At 40.3% G+C, this 19,054-nt stretch overlaps 1 protein-coding gene and 1 long non-coding RNA gene across 3 annotated transcripts in view; one reads left to right on the forward strand and one right to left on the reverse strand.

Annotated features, from left to right (window-relative positions):
* Positions 1–10,901, reverse strand: part of DNAJB6 (DnaJ heat shock protein family (Hsp40) member B6) — a 58,396-nt gene extending 47,495 nt beyond the window's left edge. For both annotated transcript variants that reach the window (XM_057416490.1, XM_057416489.1), the window contains exons 1-2: positions 10,756–10,901; positions 1,218–1,326 (exon numbers count right to left, since the gene is read on the reverse strand). In XM_057416490.1, coding sequence (XP_057272473.1) covers positions 1,218–1,282 — 65 coding nt within the window. In that variant the 5' untranslated portion in view covers positions 1,283–1,326; positions 10,756–10,901. The remainder of the gene's footprint in view (positions 1–1,217; positions 1,327–10,755) is intronic.
* Positions 10,902–12,615: 1,714 nt separating this feature from the next.
* LOC130603056 (uncharacterized) lies at positions 12,616–18,959 on the forward strand. Its single transcript, XR_008973055.1, has 3 exons — positions 12,616–13,459; positions 16,956–17,035; positions 17,892–18,959. It is a non-coding gene; the product is annotated as an uncharacterized LOC130603056 (long non-coding RNA).
* Positions 18,960–19,054: the final 95 nt, after the last annotated feature.

A 19,054-nucleotide genomic window follows, 5' to 3' on the forward strand; every position in this document is an offset into this window, starting at 1 on the left:
GGGTTTGGGGTTCTTTAGCTGTTTTGAGAATATTCCTGTGTGTTTCCAATCAATATCTGGCGGGTCTCAGAAAAACATCGTGTAACATTTCAGCTATGGGCTTCTCCTTAGAGCTCCATATTTATTTAATACTACAGTCAACCATGGGAAGCATCAAGAGTACTCTTCTGGCACAGAGAAAGACAATAATGTTCCAGGAGTACCCTGACACCAAACTCTGGCAGCAGCCTAACATCAGTCACATCAGTGCTACATCTGCACATGCTTTCTATTCTCAAATGAAATATTTTAGACAGAGTGCTCAACTTGGAGCAGCAAAGCTAACCTTGCACTTAAGTTGGAGTGTTTTACATCGAGTCATGCAATAACACAGCCTGAACATTTGAGCTAGCAAAGTAGCATGTGCAGCAATTTGCAAAATAAAAATGGAAGAAAGAAAAAACCCATATAAATCAAGCTTCCATGCACTAATTCGGTTAATTAAGTTTAGAATATTGGAGAAGGCAAAACTGAAACACAGTATTTTCAGGTCACTTGAAACTGCAACTCACTGTCAAACAGTTTTAGCATACTAAAAATGAGAACTACAGATATGAGCTCCTCCCAGCTGTTTTCTGAAAAGTAAATGGTATTTTCTGAAAATGTTAGGAACATCCACCTTAAAACAACACATAAACAGTAAATCTAAATGAAGAACAGTGTGCAATTCCTTTGTACTCTCCTAATTTAACATGGGGGGTGGAGAGGGAGGAATACTAACTGATGTTTAGTCCATCCAAATCTAAGCACACAGAAACCAGACCTCACGTTAACAAAGAGCAACGTGCCAAATGCTTGTTAATAACTTTGTAAAAGCATCTCTGCAAACGGAGGGGAGGCCTACTTAATGCAATCCAGCCAAACAAGGGACTGACACTGTCTGTACCAGATCAAGTTTGGAAGCACACTTATACAGAAATGTACTTAACAGTGATAAAAATCCAATGACTGACAACATTCTCACTTCAGCAGTACTCAAGTTTCTTTTCCTAATTTCATAAAAACAAGCAAGTGCTTTTTCTTCAGAACACTGAAGATTTCTGTTAGCAAAGCTATCACCTCAGATGACTAAACTCACATCCTAGTATTAACCTCAAAGTGAGAATCTATAAACAATGTTATTATATTTGTTCCTTAAAATACACAACATCAATTAAATATATGCTAGTTATACTTACGCTTTTTTAATATCTTCTGCTGAGGCATGCTTCTGCACTCCCAGAACTTCATAATAATCCACCATGTTTCAGTAGTCGTCTTCTTAACAACAGCTGAGCCTTTCAAGTCCTGTAATAACAAGATTTTGTAAGTTAAGCTTGTCCAGTAACGCTACTTCACAGAAGTCAGGTAGGAGAGTAGTATCTTTCAGTAGCAAACCTGATCTGGGAGCTGCTGGCTGTTAGAAATTCAAATGTTCCAAAGTCAAAAAAATAAAGACATTCGCGATTACTGTTGTTCCGATTTTTATGCTACTCAATCCCCCTAAATCACAGTGCACAGACACAGCAGTAAACAGCAAGCTCCTGAAGAAGACTAAGCACTGTGCGTCACCATCTTGATATATACATTAATAACAATGCAGAAGAAACCATGTATCATTTATACTTTGTCCTCTCTGACACCCATGTCATGTCTTAAGCACATAAACAAAGGGCCACATCTTTCACATCTACTCTTCAGAACATTACTTCCACTGAGATGCTTCCTTCAAAACCACAAGGTACATGCAGGTCTTAGACATCTAAAATTTCTCCTACTCAAACACTGACTGAAAATTCGCACAGCTACTGAATTCTATTTACTTTCTGTATGATTACCAACATAAAGCACACAGCCAGGCAAGACTGCTCAAACTACAAGGTTAACCAACCAACAGAAGAGAAGCACCTTGTGTTTAAAAGAATGAAGTTTTCACAGGAGTCCTAAGAAACCTACAAGCTAAAAGAAAAAGCATTTGCCCTACTCAAATACTGATTGTTTCTTGTCAATTTCAAGAGTTAAAGACCAGTTATACTAACAATTACTTCAACTAAGTACCACAAAGACAGAAGAATCTTTCTAAAAATGTCAAGAACATTTCATGTCTTCATGCAGAGGCTTCTTCTTCCCACCACTGCAACAAGTCTCCATTCTGGCCAAGCTTCCAACCAACTTTCCATCCTACCAATGCTGCTGTTTCAAGTTTTTTTTGAACAAGGCAACGCCAACTTTTACAATGAATTAACTCACTGCCAGCAAAGTCTCACAAACATAAACAAATATAACAATACAGCAATGTATTAGTCACATTTTCTTAATCTGTGTATCAAGAATAGAAATTCATTTAAATCACTCCTCCCTCAAGTCATTCAGTGTTTTTCATTTCAGCCCAGGCAAAGTCTCATTTTCACTGTATTTCATACAAATACTGAAAGAATCAATCATGATATAGCCCAGTAAAATATTCTGAAATTAGTTTACTGTACTAGTATTACATATATCTTTCAACATCCAGAGAGACTTCCGTTTAAAATGAACTGGTACATCTTCAAAATTCATTGCTGTTCTAAGTTAAAGATTAATGAGCTTTATTTAGGGATGTGGTTACACACACATTTCCTCAAATGGCAAAACCAGTTTAAGAAATACCCTGCCATGCTACCTTCCCCCTCCAGACTACTTAAAGATGTATATGTAGGGAAGAGCTACATGCATTTAGAAGTTGGGTGGGTTTAGCAATCTAGTTAAAAATACTGTCCCACAAACACAAAATTAAAGTGTAGCAGGTGAACAGACCTCTAATTATTCTGCCCTTTGAAGAAACCTCACTGAAAAAAACTGTAAGGGTATAGTAATTTTGTGACCAACACCAAGGGAAGTTGGGAGACATGCATTAAAACTAACACAAATTCTAGCACAGTAATGGCAAGGTTCAATATGTAAACAAGGAGATTAGCAACAATATACCAGAATATTTGCTGGCAGCTAGCCTGCTTAGTTTTGTTGTTTGCCAAGCAATGATTAGAAGAGCTCAATGGACATACAGGTGAGGAGCAAGGTTAGCAAGAGTTAAATATATTATCAAATCCTGCAGCCAATCCTTATGAGTAATAGCATATATAGAACAAAGTTTACAGAGAGAAATCAGGAGGGGGAGGGGGGAAAATCTAGTGTAAGTAATGCTTAAAGCTAGACACCACAACCCCTCCTAACAACACGTACTAGCCTAAAACCAGTGAGCTAACAGCAGGAAGCCACAACACACAGAAGCTACATACAATACCACTAAGTGTTTTTCCTATACTCACCTTTTTTTCTTGCATTAGCAAGTCAATTTAGGCAGATATCTTGAAGGGAAAATTCAACCCTCAAGCTCCTAGTTATAATAAGCAGGTAGAAAAAGCCACTTAGATGTAAAAAAATAAATCACATCTTTTCCTAGAGAACCTTGTGCACACTGGCAGTCATGTTGATTTCAACATATACTTCTTTAAACACTTTAGCTGATTGTTAGTGCTGCAGCGTTACATGTTCTGACTCAAAAGATGCACTGATGTATCTATCCTAAATAACACAAATCTGAAGCTGGGATCAAAAATGAGGCAACATGACCAGTTCTTAACAGATTACTCTGACCCTAAAAAGCAAATCCTCCAAGGACGGAGGAATTATTTCAAAGAAGTATCTGGGGTTTCAATATTCTTTTGTGTGTTACTGTTAAGTTTTTACTTGCTACTAACAAAGTCTGGAATTAAGACATGCCAGCAGCTCTCTAAAGAAAACAAACCATTTATATTTTCCTCTTAAACATTCAGGTGACAGTAAGAGTTCATCTCTGACCAATCATTATTTCTATCGGCCAGTTACCATAAAGCATAAATGGCAGTGTTACAATTTTAGGCAGAGGAACTTTTTTATTGTGCACAAAAATATCTTCACAGTATTTAAATGAAGAAAGCTTTCTGCATTTTCTGGGGTTTCTGTTGGGTTTCTTTTTCCACTAAAATCAGTAGTTCTAAGGCTAGCAGGAATCTACACAGTGAAAATGCCTAAATGTTTCAAAGAAGCAAACCATATACCTTCTTGCAAAATGAAAAGCAAAAAAATCCTCAACTGTCCTAAACAAAATGGCATGACAAAAATTTTCTTCCAACCTTAAATCTGTCAAGCAATTTGTCTCCAAAATTAAGGGGTTATTTTTGCAAAGCCAGAGGAAGCCAGCCCACATTAGGTAATTTCTCACCTCCAACCACAGAAAAATCTTCAAAGTCTAAGAAAGAAAAACGAGCAGAAATACTTCAGATAAAAGAATTTGTTTTCATGGCCTCCTTGTTTGCTTGCAAAAATCCAGTTGTGTTCATAACTGTACTATTTTTATAGAATGATACCAGCTACTCTAACTTCTCTCACCCCTGGAGCATGAACAAATCAAACATTCAACTGTTTAAGTGAACCAAAAGCCTCCATACCTTACAGATTTCTCAGTCCTCACAGGAGAAGTCAGCTTTGTTCTGGCCTACCAAGCAGAAGCCCTGACTGCTCATACCTACTCAAGGCAACTATGAGGTATACACGACCAGGCTTGAGACCTGCCTCTTAGGCACAACACAAAGCTAGATCAGTTTCGTTATCTTGAAAATTGGCTCAAACTCTTTACAGCAAAGTCCTCAGCTACATAAAAGGCATGAGGAGAATTACAGAAGACAGATAACTTAGAGAGCTATAAACTTTTATAAGATCAGATGACAAAGAAGAGAGAAAGTAATCAGATGCATAGCCAGCAGGGATGACAAAGCAGCACCCCTAACTAAATATGGAAGGGAAGAACGTATCCAAACAAGAAATTCTTAAATCAGTCAGGAGGGAACTCAGACAGCAAGGGGCACACGACCTTTGCAGTCAGCCCAGTCAGAAAAAGTTATCTATTTCTGGCCATGAAGCAATGGGGCAGCACAGAGAGTCCTGAAAGATGCCAGAAGAGCTCCAACTCAGTGACTAGCAGCAGTCACCTGGGTAGAGAGAGAAGGAGTTTCAAATCCCCGATTTGTGCCATTCACAGAAGCAGCCAGTCATCAACATCCTGTGCAAGTTGCATAGCCATCCAATTCCTAGTACCTGTCCCGCTTTCTATGAACGTACCAAAAGGACTGCATCCTGCTGGCAAGACAGCAAGAATAAATACCCTGTTCTGAATCCCAGTTCAGCCTGAGCTCGTCTCTGACCTACTCAACAGCAACTGAGCTATTTAGAGACTTCTCTGGCATGTTAATAGATGATGCACACACTCAATCTTTGGGAACTGCAACCTATGATTAAAAAACCTATGATTCCAAGAATTTTATTAGAAAGCAGTGGGTCAGCTGGACTTGCTGAAATTTTACACTCCTTCAAACAGAAACAAAACTACAATACCATTAATACTGTTGTGGATCCAGAGCCACCCAAACATCAAGCAACACACACACAGACTTTCAAAGTTTTCTGGTACTTCTTAATTTTTATATAGGTAACCTTTAAGGCATCTTTAGTAAGTTCATTGTTATTTACAGTCCAGCAAATTCAGACATACACAAATCTTTTCAGTCTTCAAGCAACAAATTTGATCTGAAGTACAGTCACTTAATTTGCTCACAAGCTATACATTTCACACACAACCCATGAATTGTAATTATCTCTCCAAGCTACCCATTTAAAAGAAGGGTAAATAAAGATCAACCATAAAGCACTAAATATTTATCAAGGCTTCCAAGACACAACTGTAACAGTGGCTCAAGGAGTTCTCAGTGGCTTGTAGCAGTCACTGGTTTTAACATACAGACACTGGTTACAGAAACACCACCTTCTGGGGTCATCCCATGCCCTTACAAAAAGAAAAAGGTAAATCTCGCACCACAACTGTTCAGAGCACAGCACTGCTCAGGCAACAAGACATTTTATCTAGTACAGCTCAAACACACAGGAAGCTATACAAATCCCAAAACCATGGCCAGCTCCCAAACAAAATGAAGAGATCTTTGTCAGTTCTATCAATAGCATCTGGGATGTGCCACCCGTAACTGAGCAAAACCATGAGCAGCACTGTGCTAGCACTATACAAGTGCTAACAGAAAAATGATCACACCGTATACCAGAAAACTCTGATAAGTGCAATACAATGAAAAAACTCATGTAAAGTTTGCAATGAATTAATATGGCAAACATATTTAAACAATGCACCCACATTTTTTTCTTCCCCTGATATAGGTACAATGTGGTACAGACTACGGTATACTAAAAACTTCAGTACTTTGAACTTCTACTTACCCAAGAAAGCCTAGAAAAGCTGCCACAGTTTAACTTCACAGGTTCCTTAAATTTACTGTTTCACAGAAAAATGTAAATTTACCATATAATTAAAGTTAATAAAATATACTTAAATAGCAATGTTAATACTCATTATGTTAATAATACCACAGAATTCCTGTGAGATGAATGTAATAAAATGAGCATTCAAAAAAGCTTAATTTAGAAACAGGATGTTTGCTGTAAGCAAAGACTATGTCAGAAAACAGGGTGGATTTGGATACTGTGATTATTATACAAGATGATGCAGTTTATGCAGGGGAAAAGGCAGCTAAGTTGACTGCCTTACCTTGCAGTTCAAGTCCTATTTAATAAAAACAACCACCAAAAAAACCCCAACAAAAAAAAAGAAAGCCACCTGCCCAAGGCTCCCTCACCCCTCAAGGCAAGAAGTTTCAAAGAACCCTCTCTATTCCTCTCCTTCCCAAGGGGAGTGAGACAACTGTGGCAAGAACTTGGACGAAGCCTTGGGCGAGATGGTTTAGTGTGAGGTGTCCCTGCCCATGGCAGGGGGGTTGGAACTAGATGATCTTAAGGTCCTCTCCAACCCTAACTAGTCTATGACTATGATTCTAGCTACAGGACTTCATCCATATTACTGCCTGGCACACAGAAAGCCTTCTGAGGGCAAGAAGGAAGACTCCATTACAAAGCAATTAATCTACCAAAAACGGAAGGAGAAGAAATCTAAATTCTTTGTCTGTCAAAGAAATGTAAGCAAGCTAACAAAAACCAGGAAAGGAAGTGGGTAAGTGACAAGGCTACTCTCACGCTCTTGGCCAATACTCTGCTGCTTATCTAGCTGATCTATGAGCATGCCCTAAATCAAGGGGAACTTATTCACAACCTTTCCTTAAAGCAAAGGGGCATTTTTCCAAAACACAACAACTCAGGTGTCCAAATTTGGAACTGTGGCATATAAATATCTGAACACTAGCACTCTCCTAAAACTAACCATAAAAGGCTATTTTACATAAAGTAAGACTATTCCTTACTCATTTTAAAAAATGTATGAACAGTGTTTGATTAAGTGATTAACAACAGCAAAAGCCTCAACTGGCAAAGATCAGGTTCAGAAAGTTTCAGCCAAATTATAACATGCAAACAGATGATCCTTCAGGGAAAATAGTTTAAAATTTCTACGCACATCCCCCAACTACTTTTTGAAGACAATTTTACTTAAGCCAACCAGCAAGAAGAAATGTTACACTAAAGCAAGCACCAACTACTTTTTCAGAACCATGACAGGCTGTCATAGATTAGATGTTAAGAACAGAAAAGAATTTCTTCTAATCAACAGAATTAACAACAATTCAACAAAAAGTGGCTGCAATGCTGCTATGAGTGGCTTTAGACTTATAATATAAGCTTTACAATCCTTACTAAATGGTGAGTCCTTACTAATACCTACGGGTTTTCAGCACTTATTTGGAACAAACAGGAAAAAATGACACCTACAACTCGTAACTGTAAGAGAGAAATAATTCATGCATATGAATTTCATTCTTAACAGTTAAATGAACAGAAGCAGGATAATGCTTTCATTAAGTCTGAACTTAAAAATCTAACACCTGTTCAAATGAAGTATTTCATCAAAAGCAAAAAAAAATGTAACTTAAGCCTCGTGATATAATTAACTACGGTTTTAATATAAATCTATCTTGAAATAAACCATTTTCATATAAAAGATATAAGAATTTTTGACAAAGCTAAGTAATTTCTCACTAATCCTTCCTTAAACAAGCCAACAGAAAAGAAAAGCTGTTGGCAGAAAATGTTTTCAGGACACAGCTGACAAGGTTCTTCATAAGTACTATTAGAGAAATGGAGCACTTCCTACTTAGGGAGCAAAAAACTAAAACATTAAACTTCATACAACTAAGTTGAAAGTTAAGGCAATAAATTCAAAATATCACTATTTATATGGTAACAAACACATGGCCTGCTCAAGCCTCCAATTCCAGTATACTGGCCTGACCAAGATACACTGTCCTCTACAGCCAGCAGCACAAGAGCAGAACATGCTAACACGGGTGGCTGCACTCTACCACCAACCCAATGTGACACTGCAGTCAATTCCAGACTAGAACTCCAGTGCCTCTGGACTCACAGTAAAACACAGTAATAACCTTCATGTCACATAACCTCAGTTCATAGACCTAACTGCACAAAGCGCAGATATACAGAGGCAGGAGACCAGAAGTTTTATAGTTCAAAAGAAAACCACGGGTACTTCTTTCCTCAGTACAGTCCAAACACTATTAGGAATTTGTGTATCACTGTCACTGAGGTGGTGATTTACCATAAGTTGTTTCCTGTCTCCATGTACATTCCAAAATTTCTAGCAGATGAAAGAAGGAATACGGCAGGTAGAGAAATTTATATGTCTATTAAAAAAATAAACAGCAAAACACATTATCTCTCCAACTAAAAATTGTGTTACACAGAAATTAATCCTTGCATCCTTCCTCACAAAGTCCAGCCAAGATAAATCAGTAAACTGCATCAATCTAGGAAAGACAAAAGAAAATACCAGAGAGAAAAACTGTTTTGGTAAGAATGTGCTGTAGTCAGAAAGCACAAGTGCTAAAAAAGACAAATCTTATGGAGAGTGAGAGGGAACTTTACAGTTTGTGGACAGAGAAATTAACACTGCAGTTTAAATAATACTGCCAGTAAGAAGAGTAATTTAAAATTATCCTCAAATATCCGGGATTATTTAAGAAAATTAAATTCTACATTAACTTCAGTTTCAAACAGTCTCTTGCTCTCCACTGAAAAGGCAGCACAAGAGCCAAAAGGGGAAAACAGTTTCAGTATTGCGCTCTAGTTCTCATTTTGGCTGTTTAAAATAAAAACCCACAAAAAAGTAACCATGGACAAGATCTGTAAATACATTTACTCACAAATGTCCAAACAAAACTTCCCTGACAACATAATCCAGTGAACTAGACGGTACTTTAACTATCAGGCTCTTCAGCACCAGTTGAACATAAAATCCCTCCTAAGAAGTACAAGGATCTCCAAAAAGTAAACAAAAATTAAGGTGAGCAAGCAGCTATAAGTGCAACCTCAGAGAAGCAGGAACACAGCACAGTTTCATTCCAGCTGTTCGCTCTGTCTCAACACCTTGTTCTTATCACTTCTGGACACTTTATATCCTAAAAACTCAGCGCTTGGTCACTGACTGACTATTCAATGTCACAAGCTTCACCATTTGCACATTAGCATTGTTATAAATTTAGCTTCTATGATGTTACTGTGACAAATGAGAACCAAAAGAGCAGTTTATCAGAACTCAAAACAGATTTGCTCAGTATTTTGAATAATCTTTCTTAATGCCTTCATGAGAATGGCTCAAGCCTGCAGCACTGGTTTTCAGCTGCCCACAAAGAGCTCGGACAGTAAAAACACAGCACAGCTTAAAATACTGCTTCAGTCAGGAACACCGGTCATAAATAACTTCAGTTCCCAACTCACCAGCCTCTCAGAACTCCTGCGAATTCTTCACAGGCAGGTGAAGAACATTGTCGTTAATGTTCAACTCAGCTTGGAGCTTGACAACTGTGAGTTCAAAACACCTGAGCAGTACTGCCTTCACCCACAACAAACCTCACTACTGACCCTGCTCTGAGCTATAAACACAGAATAGGATTTAATTAAACTGCTTCTATCAGAGAAAAAAGAAAAGCCCGTTTAGTTTACAAATCTGTGAAAACAATACACGCGAGAAAAAGAAAAAAAAAAAGAAAAAAGAAAGGACTCTAGCTAAAAGGCCTATTCAAGACGATCAAGAGCAAACGCTGATCTAAGGCGCTCCCTCACCTTTCTGTAACTGAAACCACTGGAAGGAAAAGAAATCGAAACGCGGATTTTATTTCCCCCGCCACGGACCTTCTCTGCTTACAGCCACCCGGAGACAAATCCGACCTGGGATAGCACGGCCCGGGAAGGCCGAACTGTATCTCACCGCTCCACGTTACGGCCTGAGCCGCAGGCAGCAGCGGCGCACGGGGGCGATTCGCTCCCTCCCTCCCCGCCCTCAAGCGCCGGTGCTTCTCGCCGCCCCCCCATACGCAAACCTCTCCCAGGCCGTCTAGGGCCCGTCGCCATGCCGCTACCGAACGGCTGGGGACAAACCTCAGAGACAGAAGAGACGCCCGTGCCCGCTGGGGACCCTCCGCCGCCCGTGTTCCAGGGTACAGCATGGCGGCGGCGCCGGGCCAGGCCCCCACCAAGCCGCGCCGGAGGCCCCGTTACCACCAACACTGTTGCTAAGACCCGAGGCCTGGCACAGAACGCAGCATTATCCCCCCCCGCTGCCCTTCCCCCTTCCCCTCTCACGGCCGGGCGAGCCGAAGCGCGCTCGGAGAAGCCTCGACGCCCTTCACTCACCCGCGCGGTGCCACCGAAGCGCTGCCGCCGCCCTCCCGCCAGCAGCGCCGGACAACGGCAACTGCGGCAGCTCTTCGCGACCGCAAACAGGAAGCTCCGTCACCGCGTAACGTCACTTCCGAGAGGCTGCTTCCGGAAGTTTCTCGAACGGCGTGCCGCTCCCCCATCGCCTTCCCCCTCCCGCCGCGCGCGAGTAGAGACCGCCCCCTGCCGGCGGCCGGCGGCTCGGCAGAGGGCGGGGCTTGGCGCCTGGCGGGAGGGGCCGGGAGGAGGAGGTGGAGGTGGTGAGGGGGGAGCGGACGGTCCCTGCAACGAACGCGTTTGGGAGGGCTGTCGCAGGGAGCGCTGCCTGCAGAGCTGCGGTCCGCAGTACAACAGGGACGTGCGGCAGCTTCAGCGAGTGCAAAGGAGGCCACGGAGATGCTCCGGGGGATGGAGCACCTCTCCTGTGAGGCTGAGATAGCTGGGCTCGTTCAGCCTGGAGAAGAGGAGGCTCCAGGGATCTTTAAGGTCCCTTCCAGGCCACACCAGTCTATGCATAGGTGAGTTTGGCTCCTTAAAAGCCAAAAGGTCTTCCCCCATGTGTGTCTTTATTTTGCTCTCAAAACCAGTAACCCCCATGCCTGGTTATTCTGGGCCAGATTCAGTGTTTTCCAGCTGGCACATGTACAGATGCTGTTTGAACACATTTGAGCCTCCTTTGCGTTATACTTCAGTATGTGGTTTTCTTAGTTGTCATGGCTGAGAGCAAAGTATAAGCAGCCAAGTTAGTCTGTTTTAAAAATTTGGACTTTATCCATGATTTAAATTTGCTGTAAAAATATGTTTCTCGTTCTTTATTTAAAAAGCTGTAGAAGGCATTGATTTACTGATGGCCAAGGTAGAACTAGATAGTTTCCACACCTAAAATGTGTGCTCCACAAATTGAAAGGCTACTCACCATTTTGGAGGTGCTTATGTGTCGGTGGGATCAGCTCAAATGGAAAAAAGCAAGCTTGGAATAACAGGAAAACCTAATACAACTGAGCAAGACAAGAGGTAGGACAACCCTAAGTATAGGCTTGGTGTTTTGATTTGATGCTAAGTAGCGGTCATGGAAACAAGTCTTTAAAATTAGATCAAAGAGACACTGAGCACCATTATTAGTTTCTCGTCAGCGAGTAGCTGTGAAGGCCAAGTTGTTGATTCACTTGGGAAAGAATAAATAAAGATGACTGGTGGGTTGGCCTGGCTCTTTCTAAAAGGTGTGATTGCAAACGTCAGGAGACCCCTAGCCTGGCAGGTGCAAAGGCAAACTGCAGGTTAGCACTGTGTCATTTGGGAGGAGATCTTATAAAAATTTTATTTAATGCTTTAAACATTTATTGATATGGCAATAAAAGAGTTTTCCCCTTTCATGAGTTATGACAGGTGAGAACAAAGGATAAAAGGTCTTCACTCACTCTTTGAAAAACCTCACCTGCAGTACACAAGCTTGGAGTGGTACATGAGGCAGTTACTTTAATTCCTTTACCGAGTAGATTTTATATTAAATTTATGATATGGTGGATGCTAACCATAAAATTTTTTATTTATCCACAGAAGCAGAACGGTGGCAAAGGAGTGTAATTCCATGTGGAATGTGGAATTACAGGGTTGAAATTCCATGTGGAATTACAGGGTTGAAATCACAACATTGTCTGCATGATCACAACTGCTGCTTTAACACAGTTGTTCTACAGGTGACAGCATTACATTAATTTTCCCATAGATTTTCTAACACAGTTCTGACTCTAAACGGCACCCTTCATATATAGGAATAAGGTTTGGAAAGGCTGAGAGATCAGTTTTGCACTTGGAGAAAATACGGTATGTGAAGCTCAACATGACCCAGCAATGTCTACTTGCAGTCCAGAAAGCTAACAGTATGCTGGGCTGCAACAAGAGGAGCATGGGCAGCAGGTCCAGGGAGGCGATTCTCCCCCACTCTGCTCTTGTGAGACCCCACTTGTAGTAGACTAAAATGTCAACTGGTCTTGTTTTCCTTGCTTCTGTTTGTTTTCTGATGGGAAGAATGCTGCTTGCTGGTAAGCAGCGAAGGAAATGCTACTTTCATGCTGCTCTACCCAGTGCACTTGCTGCTTTTGCCCAGCAAGGCTACACACCCACCTCTGACCCCTTCAGATCTTCAGCAGGTCAGCTCAGCCTCTAAGACCTTCCAGGCTAATGTCATCTAATCTGTGTATGTCCAGGCAGTCTCTGCTTCTCCCAGATCACCCAAAGCTCAGAAGAGATACTGTGTCTACAATTCTTTTGCTTTTAAATTGCAACGCTCTGATAAAAAATGTTCATAACCATAGCAAGGTACTGCTGAACTATCCTTTTACCCCCTTTTCTCTCCTTCAAGTTACATAGTTCAAGTCCCAGAGGACAGGACAAACTAGTTCCCCGAGAATTAATTAGAATTCTCCTGACCCATAGTTTGGTTTGTTATTTGTGTTCAGTCACGCTCATTTCAATGAATATCAATCAGAATAATTTTTAAACTTTAGCATTAATCATATTTAGATGTCTTACAAAGGTTTGGAAGTCCTTAAGTGAGAACTGCTTATGTCAGTGTTTTCCAGGCAACAGGACTTTGCAGTCTCTGTGTAAAAAAATCAACACAGATAAACAAAGAACTGCGTAAGGTGAAGAGCCAGAGCCACCTTCCTCCTCACCAGAGGTGATGTTGTGGGAAAGATTTTAGGCAAGACTCATAGGAAGAGATAACATAGGAAGATCAAATGTTTAATTAGATCTACTTATAGGACTAATAAAAGAGAAAAGATTTAGATTCGGAAAGCCTTCAAAGGTATTTGCAAAGTATGAAGTAAAAGCATTCTGTGTTTTTATGGCTAGCTGCTTGCAGCTGAAGTCTGGAATACTGTGTCAGGGAGCATTAAGTGTGACGTTGCTGGCAGGGGATCAACATTCCAATAACAAAAGCTAGTGGATCTGTTGAAGCTGGCATCAAAGATCCAGGCAGACCTGGGCTGGCATCCAAGGGCCCAGTCACAAGTCAGAATAAACCCTGTTATCAGAGCATCTTCATTGCTCAAGAATTTTCAGTCCTCACCCAGAAACATGACAGAAAGGTCTGGTTCACTTCAGCTGTCTAAAAGTTAAGCATCTAGTGTAAGGCCTCCAACTATGAACAGAAAGAGAAGGAGGGGGCACCTCCAGGGCACAGTTTCTGCTTTGTAGATGTATTTTAGTAAAGAAAGATCCCCCCTCTGGAGCTCTGTCTCTGGGTTGCCTCTCTTTCATCGGAAGTGCCTCGACAGCCACTTTACAGATGGCTGAAGTTAAGTGAGATGAATTCAGGCCTAACTGGTAGCTATAACCTAATGATGGAAATCATGTGGCAGCATTCCAGGAGGTATTAGCAATTCACATAGTTCCCAGATCCTTTTTTTTTTTCTTAGTAGTTTTTTATGACTTACAGAGGTCAATTATGAAAAGCCCATCAGAACACAAGAAATACTTAAAAATGCTGCATTAGAGAGATATTAATATTGGTCCCTCTGATGTGGTGATGGCTGCAGCCTTCCTGGCTTGCTGCTCTGGCCCACTGCTTAATGCATCCAGTATTTCTATTTACAGATTCTACTTTTGGTATTAGCAAAGAATATGAGCATATGTATCAAAGACTGTTCTCACATCATTTAATTATAGTACTACTGGCAAAGTAATTCTGGAAAGTGCCACTTAATTAAATATAAGCATTAACTTTTTGCTGATAGCTTATCAGAAACAATTAGACTTGAAATATGAGCAATACACCTAATGTTTAAAACTTTAAGTAGATGCATTAGGAGCACAAAATAACCAATTTTCATTAGCATTCTCAATAGATTTTCTTCTGAGTATAACCTCGATTTTCACTGGTAAGGTGCTCCGTCGGTAACCAGAAGGCTGCAAGTTTATCTGGACTCCCCATTGTAACCAAAAGCTTGAGCCAAGGGGATGTTTTTGAAAGTGATTAAAACATTTCTGCATAGCTGGTGTTTTTGCCAATTCCCCCTGAAGCATCAGATGTATCCTACTGATTATTTGAGGTGTGCAGGCAACAACCCAAGAACTGTGGTGGGCAGTCAGAAGATGTCACAGCTTATGGCAAATGCTTATTCCTTGCCAGGACAGCTCAGTCAGCATTTCTGTCTATTCATTTGACCAGGGATATGCTATCTTACCCATATGCCAGTGCCAAATATTAGTTAGTTCTATGTTACTTTTCATGAATAGCTAAAGAGAGCTAATAGTTAATTAGACCTAAAATATCTCTGCAGAACTCTGAGCTCTGCTGCTATTTGCCTTAAAGAGCAGAGAGGAAAAAGAAAAGCAGTAAGCAGAGCTGTAATCCTAAAATCACAGAATGGTTTGTGTTGGAAGGTACCTTAAACATCACCTAGTTCCAACCCCCCTGCCATAGGCAGGGACACCTTCCACTAGACCAGGTTGCCCAAAGCCCCTGTGTCCAGCCTGGCCTTGAACACTTCCAGGGATGAGGCAGCCTCAACTTTTCTGGGTAACCTGTTCCAGTGTCTCACCACCCTCATAGTGAAGATGATGAATTATTATTAATGACAAGAATTACTCTAATTAAAGATAAAAGGGCTAGAAAGAACCACTTTCTTTGAAAAGTTATGTTTGACAACATACAGCAAAACCACACAGCAACTGATAAAGAGATGCTTTTCATAGGTCTAACATTTGGGTAAGCAGAAGTAGCAAGATGATCTGAAATAACACCATCTGGTGAATGCCTGTTTCCTTCTTCAGCAATCAAGAGCTATGTGTAACTATAAACAGAGAGTAAAATAGAAATTATGCAAAACTACTTTTCAGTCAAACGTTACACAGAATGAGCTAACATCTGCTCTGGGAATGTAGAAAACAATGATCTTAAATATAGTAGGACATTTAAGCAAGCTGTTCTTACCAATATATTAATGGAATGTATGTTTCCTACAGAGCTGTGGACAGGTGAACTTAGTCCCAGACTGGAAAGCAACTGTTCTGGCAATGCAATGTAGCAATGATTTAACTGTCACACAAGAAAAATTCATCCCTTGACATGACAGAGGCATGAAATCAAGCCTGCAGGACACCTCTCCATACTCTTATGTACAAGCAGTCCCGTTGGTGCCAGTCAGAATTCCCATGTTTCTCCTATTTGCCTGTCTGAAGGTGCTTTGCTTGATTGCACCTAGCACTGAGGTACCTAATTTTTGTAGAAGACAGCCAGATTATAGGAGTTTGTCCAAGAAATTCCACTTCTAGGTATTTGATATGGCTGGTGGTGGAAAAATTGAATACATGTGTAGGTGATTTAACATTTAGCATTAGCCCTATGATTTTTGCACCAATGTTCTAGGTAAAATGTAAAGGTAATTGAAAAGTGGAGCAGGTTGTCCAGAGAAGTTGTGGAGTTTCCATCCACAGAGACATTCAAAACTCCATGGGGCAAAGTCCTGAGCAACCTGCTGTACATGACCCTGCTTTGAGCAAAAGGGCTGGAGTAGGTGATCGCCAGACACTCCTGTGTTCTTTAAACTGGATTCAACTAGCACAACTTCATAATCACTTCCTGTCTTGTGTTATCTCTTTACACACATCAGAAATTTTATGAGGTTTCCAGACTATCAGATACATACTGAAAACCAGGCAAGATGTCTGAGCATTCGTGCTCTATTCATCGTATGAATTACGAAGTGTCCTACAAGAGGAGTTTTCTGTAATTTTCAGCTTGCCACATTTTTAGTGGCAGGTGAGCTGAAGGGTATGTGGTGCTATTTTTAAGTATTCCAGAGTAAGCATGCACATTACTAACTTCATAAATGCTATGGTGGAACTGTGTATTTAGCAATGAAAATAATAGAAGTGCAGAGAGATGCAGATGATCGTAATCATCAAAGGAGACAAAAAATAAATGACACCTTCAGAGGGGCTAAAATAGAGCTAAAATTTCAGAAGCTGAAAGAGATGGGTTTTTTTTTCATGTATTTGCTAACAAAGTAGCATTCTTCATTCTGAATTAAAAGTTTCTTGTATTTTTATACAAGGAGTAAGTTTTGTTCTTTGCAAAAATAGTTTTCTCAAAGCATGTCAGTGATATTAGTTATATGTTTGAAGGACACACTGAAACAAAGCTAAACCTTTTGGTTGCAGTTTGACAGAATGGGAACTTCACATCTCAAAACCTGAAGCTGAAAATCATCCTGGAGCAGTAAAATCATAGAACCACAGAATCATTCAGGTTGGTAAAGACCTGTTGTAAGATCGAGTCCAACCATTAACCAAGCAGTGCCAAGACCACCACTAAACCATGTCCCTAAGTGCCACATGTACATGTTTTTTGAATGCTTCCAGGGACTGTGACTCAACCACTTCCCTGGGCAGCCTGTTCCAGCAGTAGTAACTTTAAGACCAATGAACAGTTGGTACTAGCTTCCCTTTTAGAACCTATTCAGTACTATCAGTCTTTAGCCTGAGAACACCACATTTACTGCAAAGAAATAAAGAGTGTTTCTGCAGAGTTTCAAGAAAACTCAAATTATTTTATTCACAAAAGCAGAATTCAATAAAAATATAGACATCCTGATCAGTTTTACAGACCATGTTCATTTTTTCTCTCCTTTGCTAACAGACAAAGCATCATGAAAAAAAATAGTAACAAGCATTTACATCACAAACCATTATTAACACAAAATCATGTATATAAGCAAATGTTTTAAAGTTTTTGCATATAATTATAAATACAAAAAAAAGACAGGTCCAACAAAACATTCCAAGAAAAACAACTCTCTCGTTTTCACCTTGTTTCTGTGCTGTATTATTTTCAGTGGTGAAAAGTTATGTGCTGTCTTACTGGCATTTAACAACTAGGTTTTGGGTTAAACTGAAATGTAGCACAAGTTCACTCCTTGAAGCGTTCTTTTTGAATTCCAAACCCCTTGGTAGATTGGATTAGGATGTTTGTGCTAGATTTCTCAGGCGATGCCAAAAAGACAGTCCACACTGCTTCTGATAGCATCAGGGAGCTCATTGGTTTTTAGTTATGTGGCACCCCACACAAAAGTAACTGAAGATACATCCTTCTTGTTCAAATCCAGCTTCTGCCAGCTCAATGTTTATGCATGAAACTGGAGCCAAACCTTTCCTCTGCTGTAGACACGAATTCTGCCCAGAGATGAGTGAGTTTTGTGAAGTTTGTAAGTCTGGCTTTCAGCACCATGATGGAAAACAACTGAGAATAAGGAACAAGGCCAAACATTTCTGTTTTCATTTGTTGTGTTTTTTTGTTGGGGTTTTGTGCTGTTTGGTTTTTGTAACCCAGCTAGTAGGACTGAACCCACATCTAGAAAAATTCCCACCAAGATAAACAGACCAAGTCCTAATTTTGTTTTATTCTGCTTTTATGCCTTTTCACTTTAGAGAGATGAAGCATTTGTGACCTCTGCCATTATAACGATAACTGGTGACAAAAATGTTTTTAGAACAGGATGCAGAATTATAAACCAAGAATTATTTGAAAACAAAACCAGAAAATGCTGTCATTTTTCAAAAGTACTGAACTAGGACAAAACACTGAAATACAGAGACTGACTTTCAGAAAGGGTTATCTTGTGCTAAAAACAACCCATTATTATTACTCCTGTAATTCTGATGACCAAAATCTACAATAGCATTTCAGGTTACTTGCATGCAAAGTGCTTCCTGCTTCTGCCTACCTGAACTCTGGGTGCATCACAACTGGGGGAGAGTTCATTCTTTTAAAAAAGAGGAAATCCATTTTCCTATATAAATCATTCTTGCTGCAAGAGATCATTTAGACTACCTAGCTCCTCAGGCCGTAACTACAGCTGTATTATTTCTTACACTTTTACCTCTCATTCCTTAAAATATCCAGCAATAGGTCACTGAAAAGCAGGGACTCGTGTTTCATCCTGACTACAGGAAAAGAGCTGACACAACTGAAAGCCGCTGTTGCCAGCAGAGAGACCTACCCTCTTCTTACTGCAGCCTGGGTACTCACAGTGGTATAAGCTGTTGTAGCTTTCATTTTCAGCCACCTACCTGCAGAAGGAAATCTAGGCTACAATCCCCCTGACTTGAGCATGTCAGGATTTCATACTTAATGTACAGAATATGCAAACCAGTATCACCGAGTACTACATACTGAAGAAACAAAAAGTCAGGAAGAGTATTTCCAGCAAACTCAAATTCTCTACTGATTTTTTTTTTTCAGTAGTAATTGCAAGTTCTTGCAATTACA

This window comes from Pezoporus wallicus, unplaced genomic scaffold, assembly GCF_028554395.1.
Source record: "Pezoporus wallicus isolate ANWC-B61680 ecotype Strahan unplaced genomic scaffold, APGP_CSIRO_Pwel_v1 contig_3847, whole genome shotgun sequence".
In the NCBI taxonomy this organism is placed as follows: Eukaryota; Metazoa; Chordata; class Aves; order Psittaciformes; family Psittacidae; genus Pezoporus; species Pezoporus wallicus.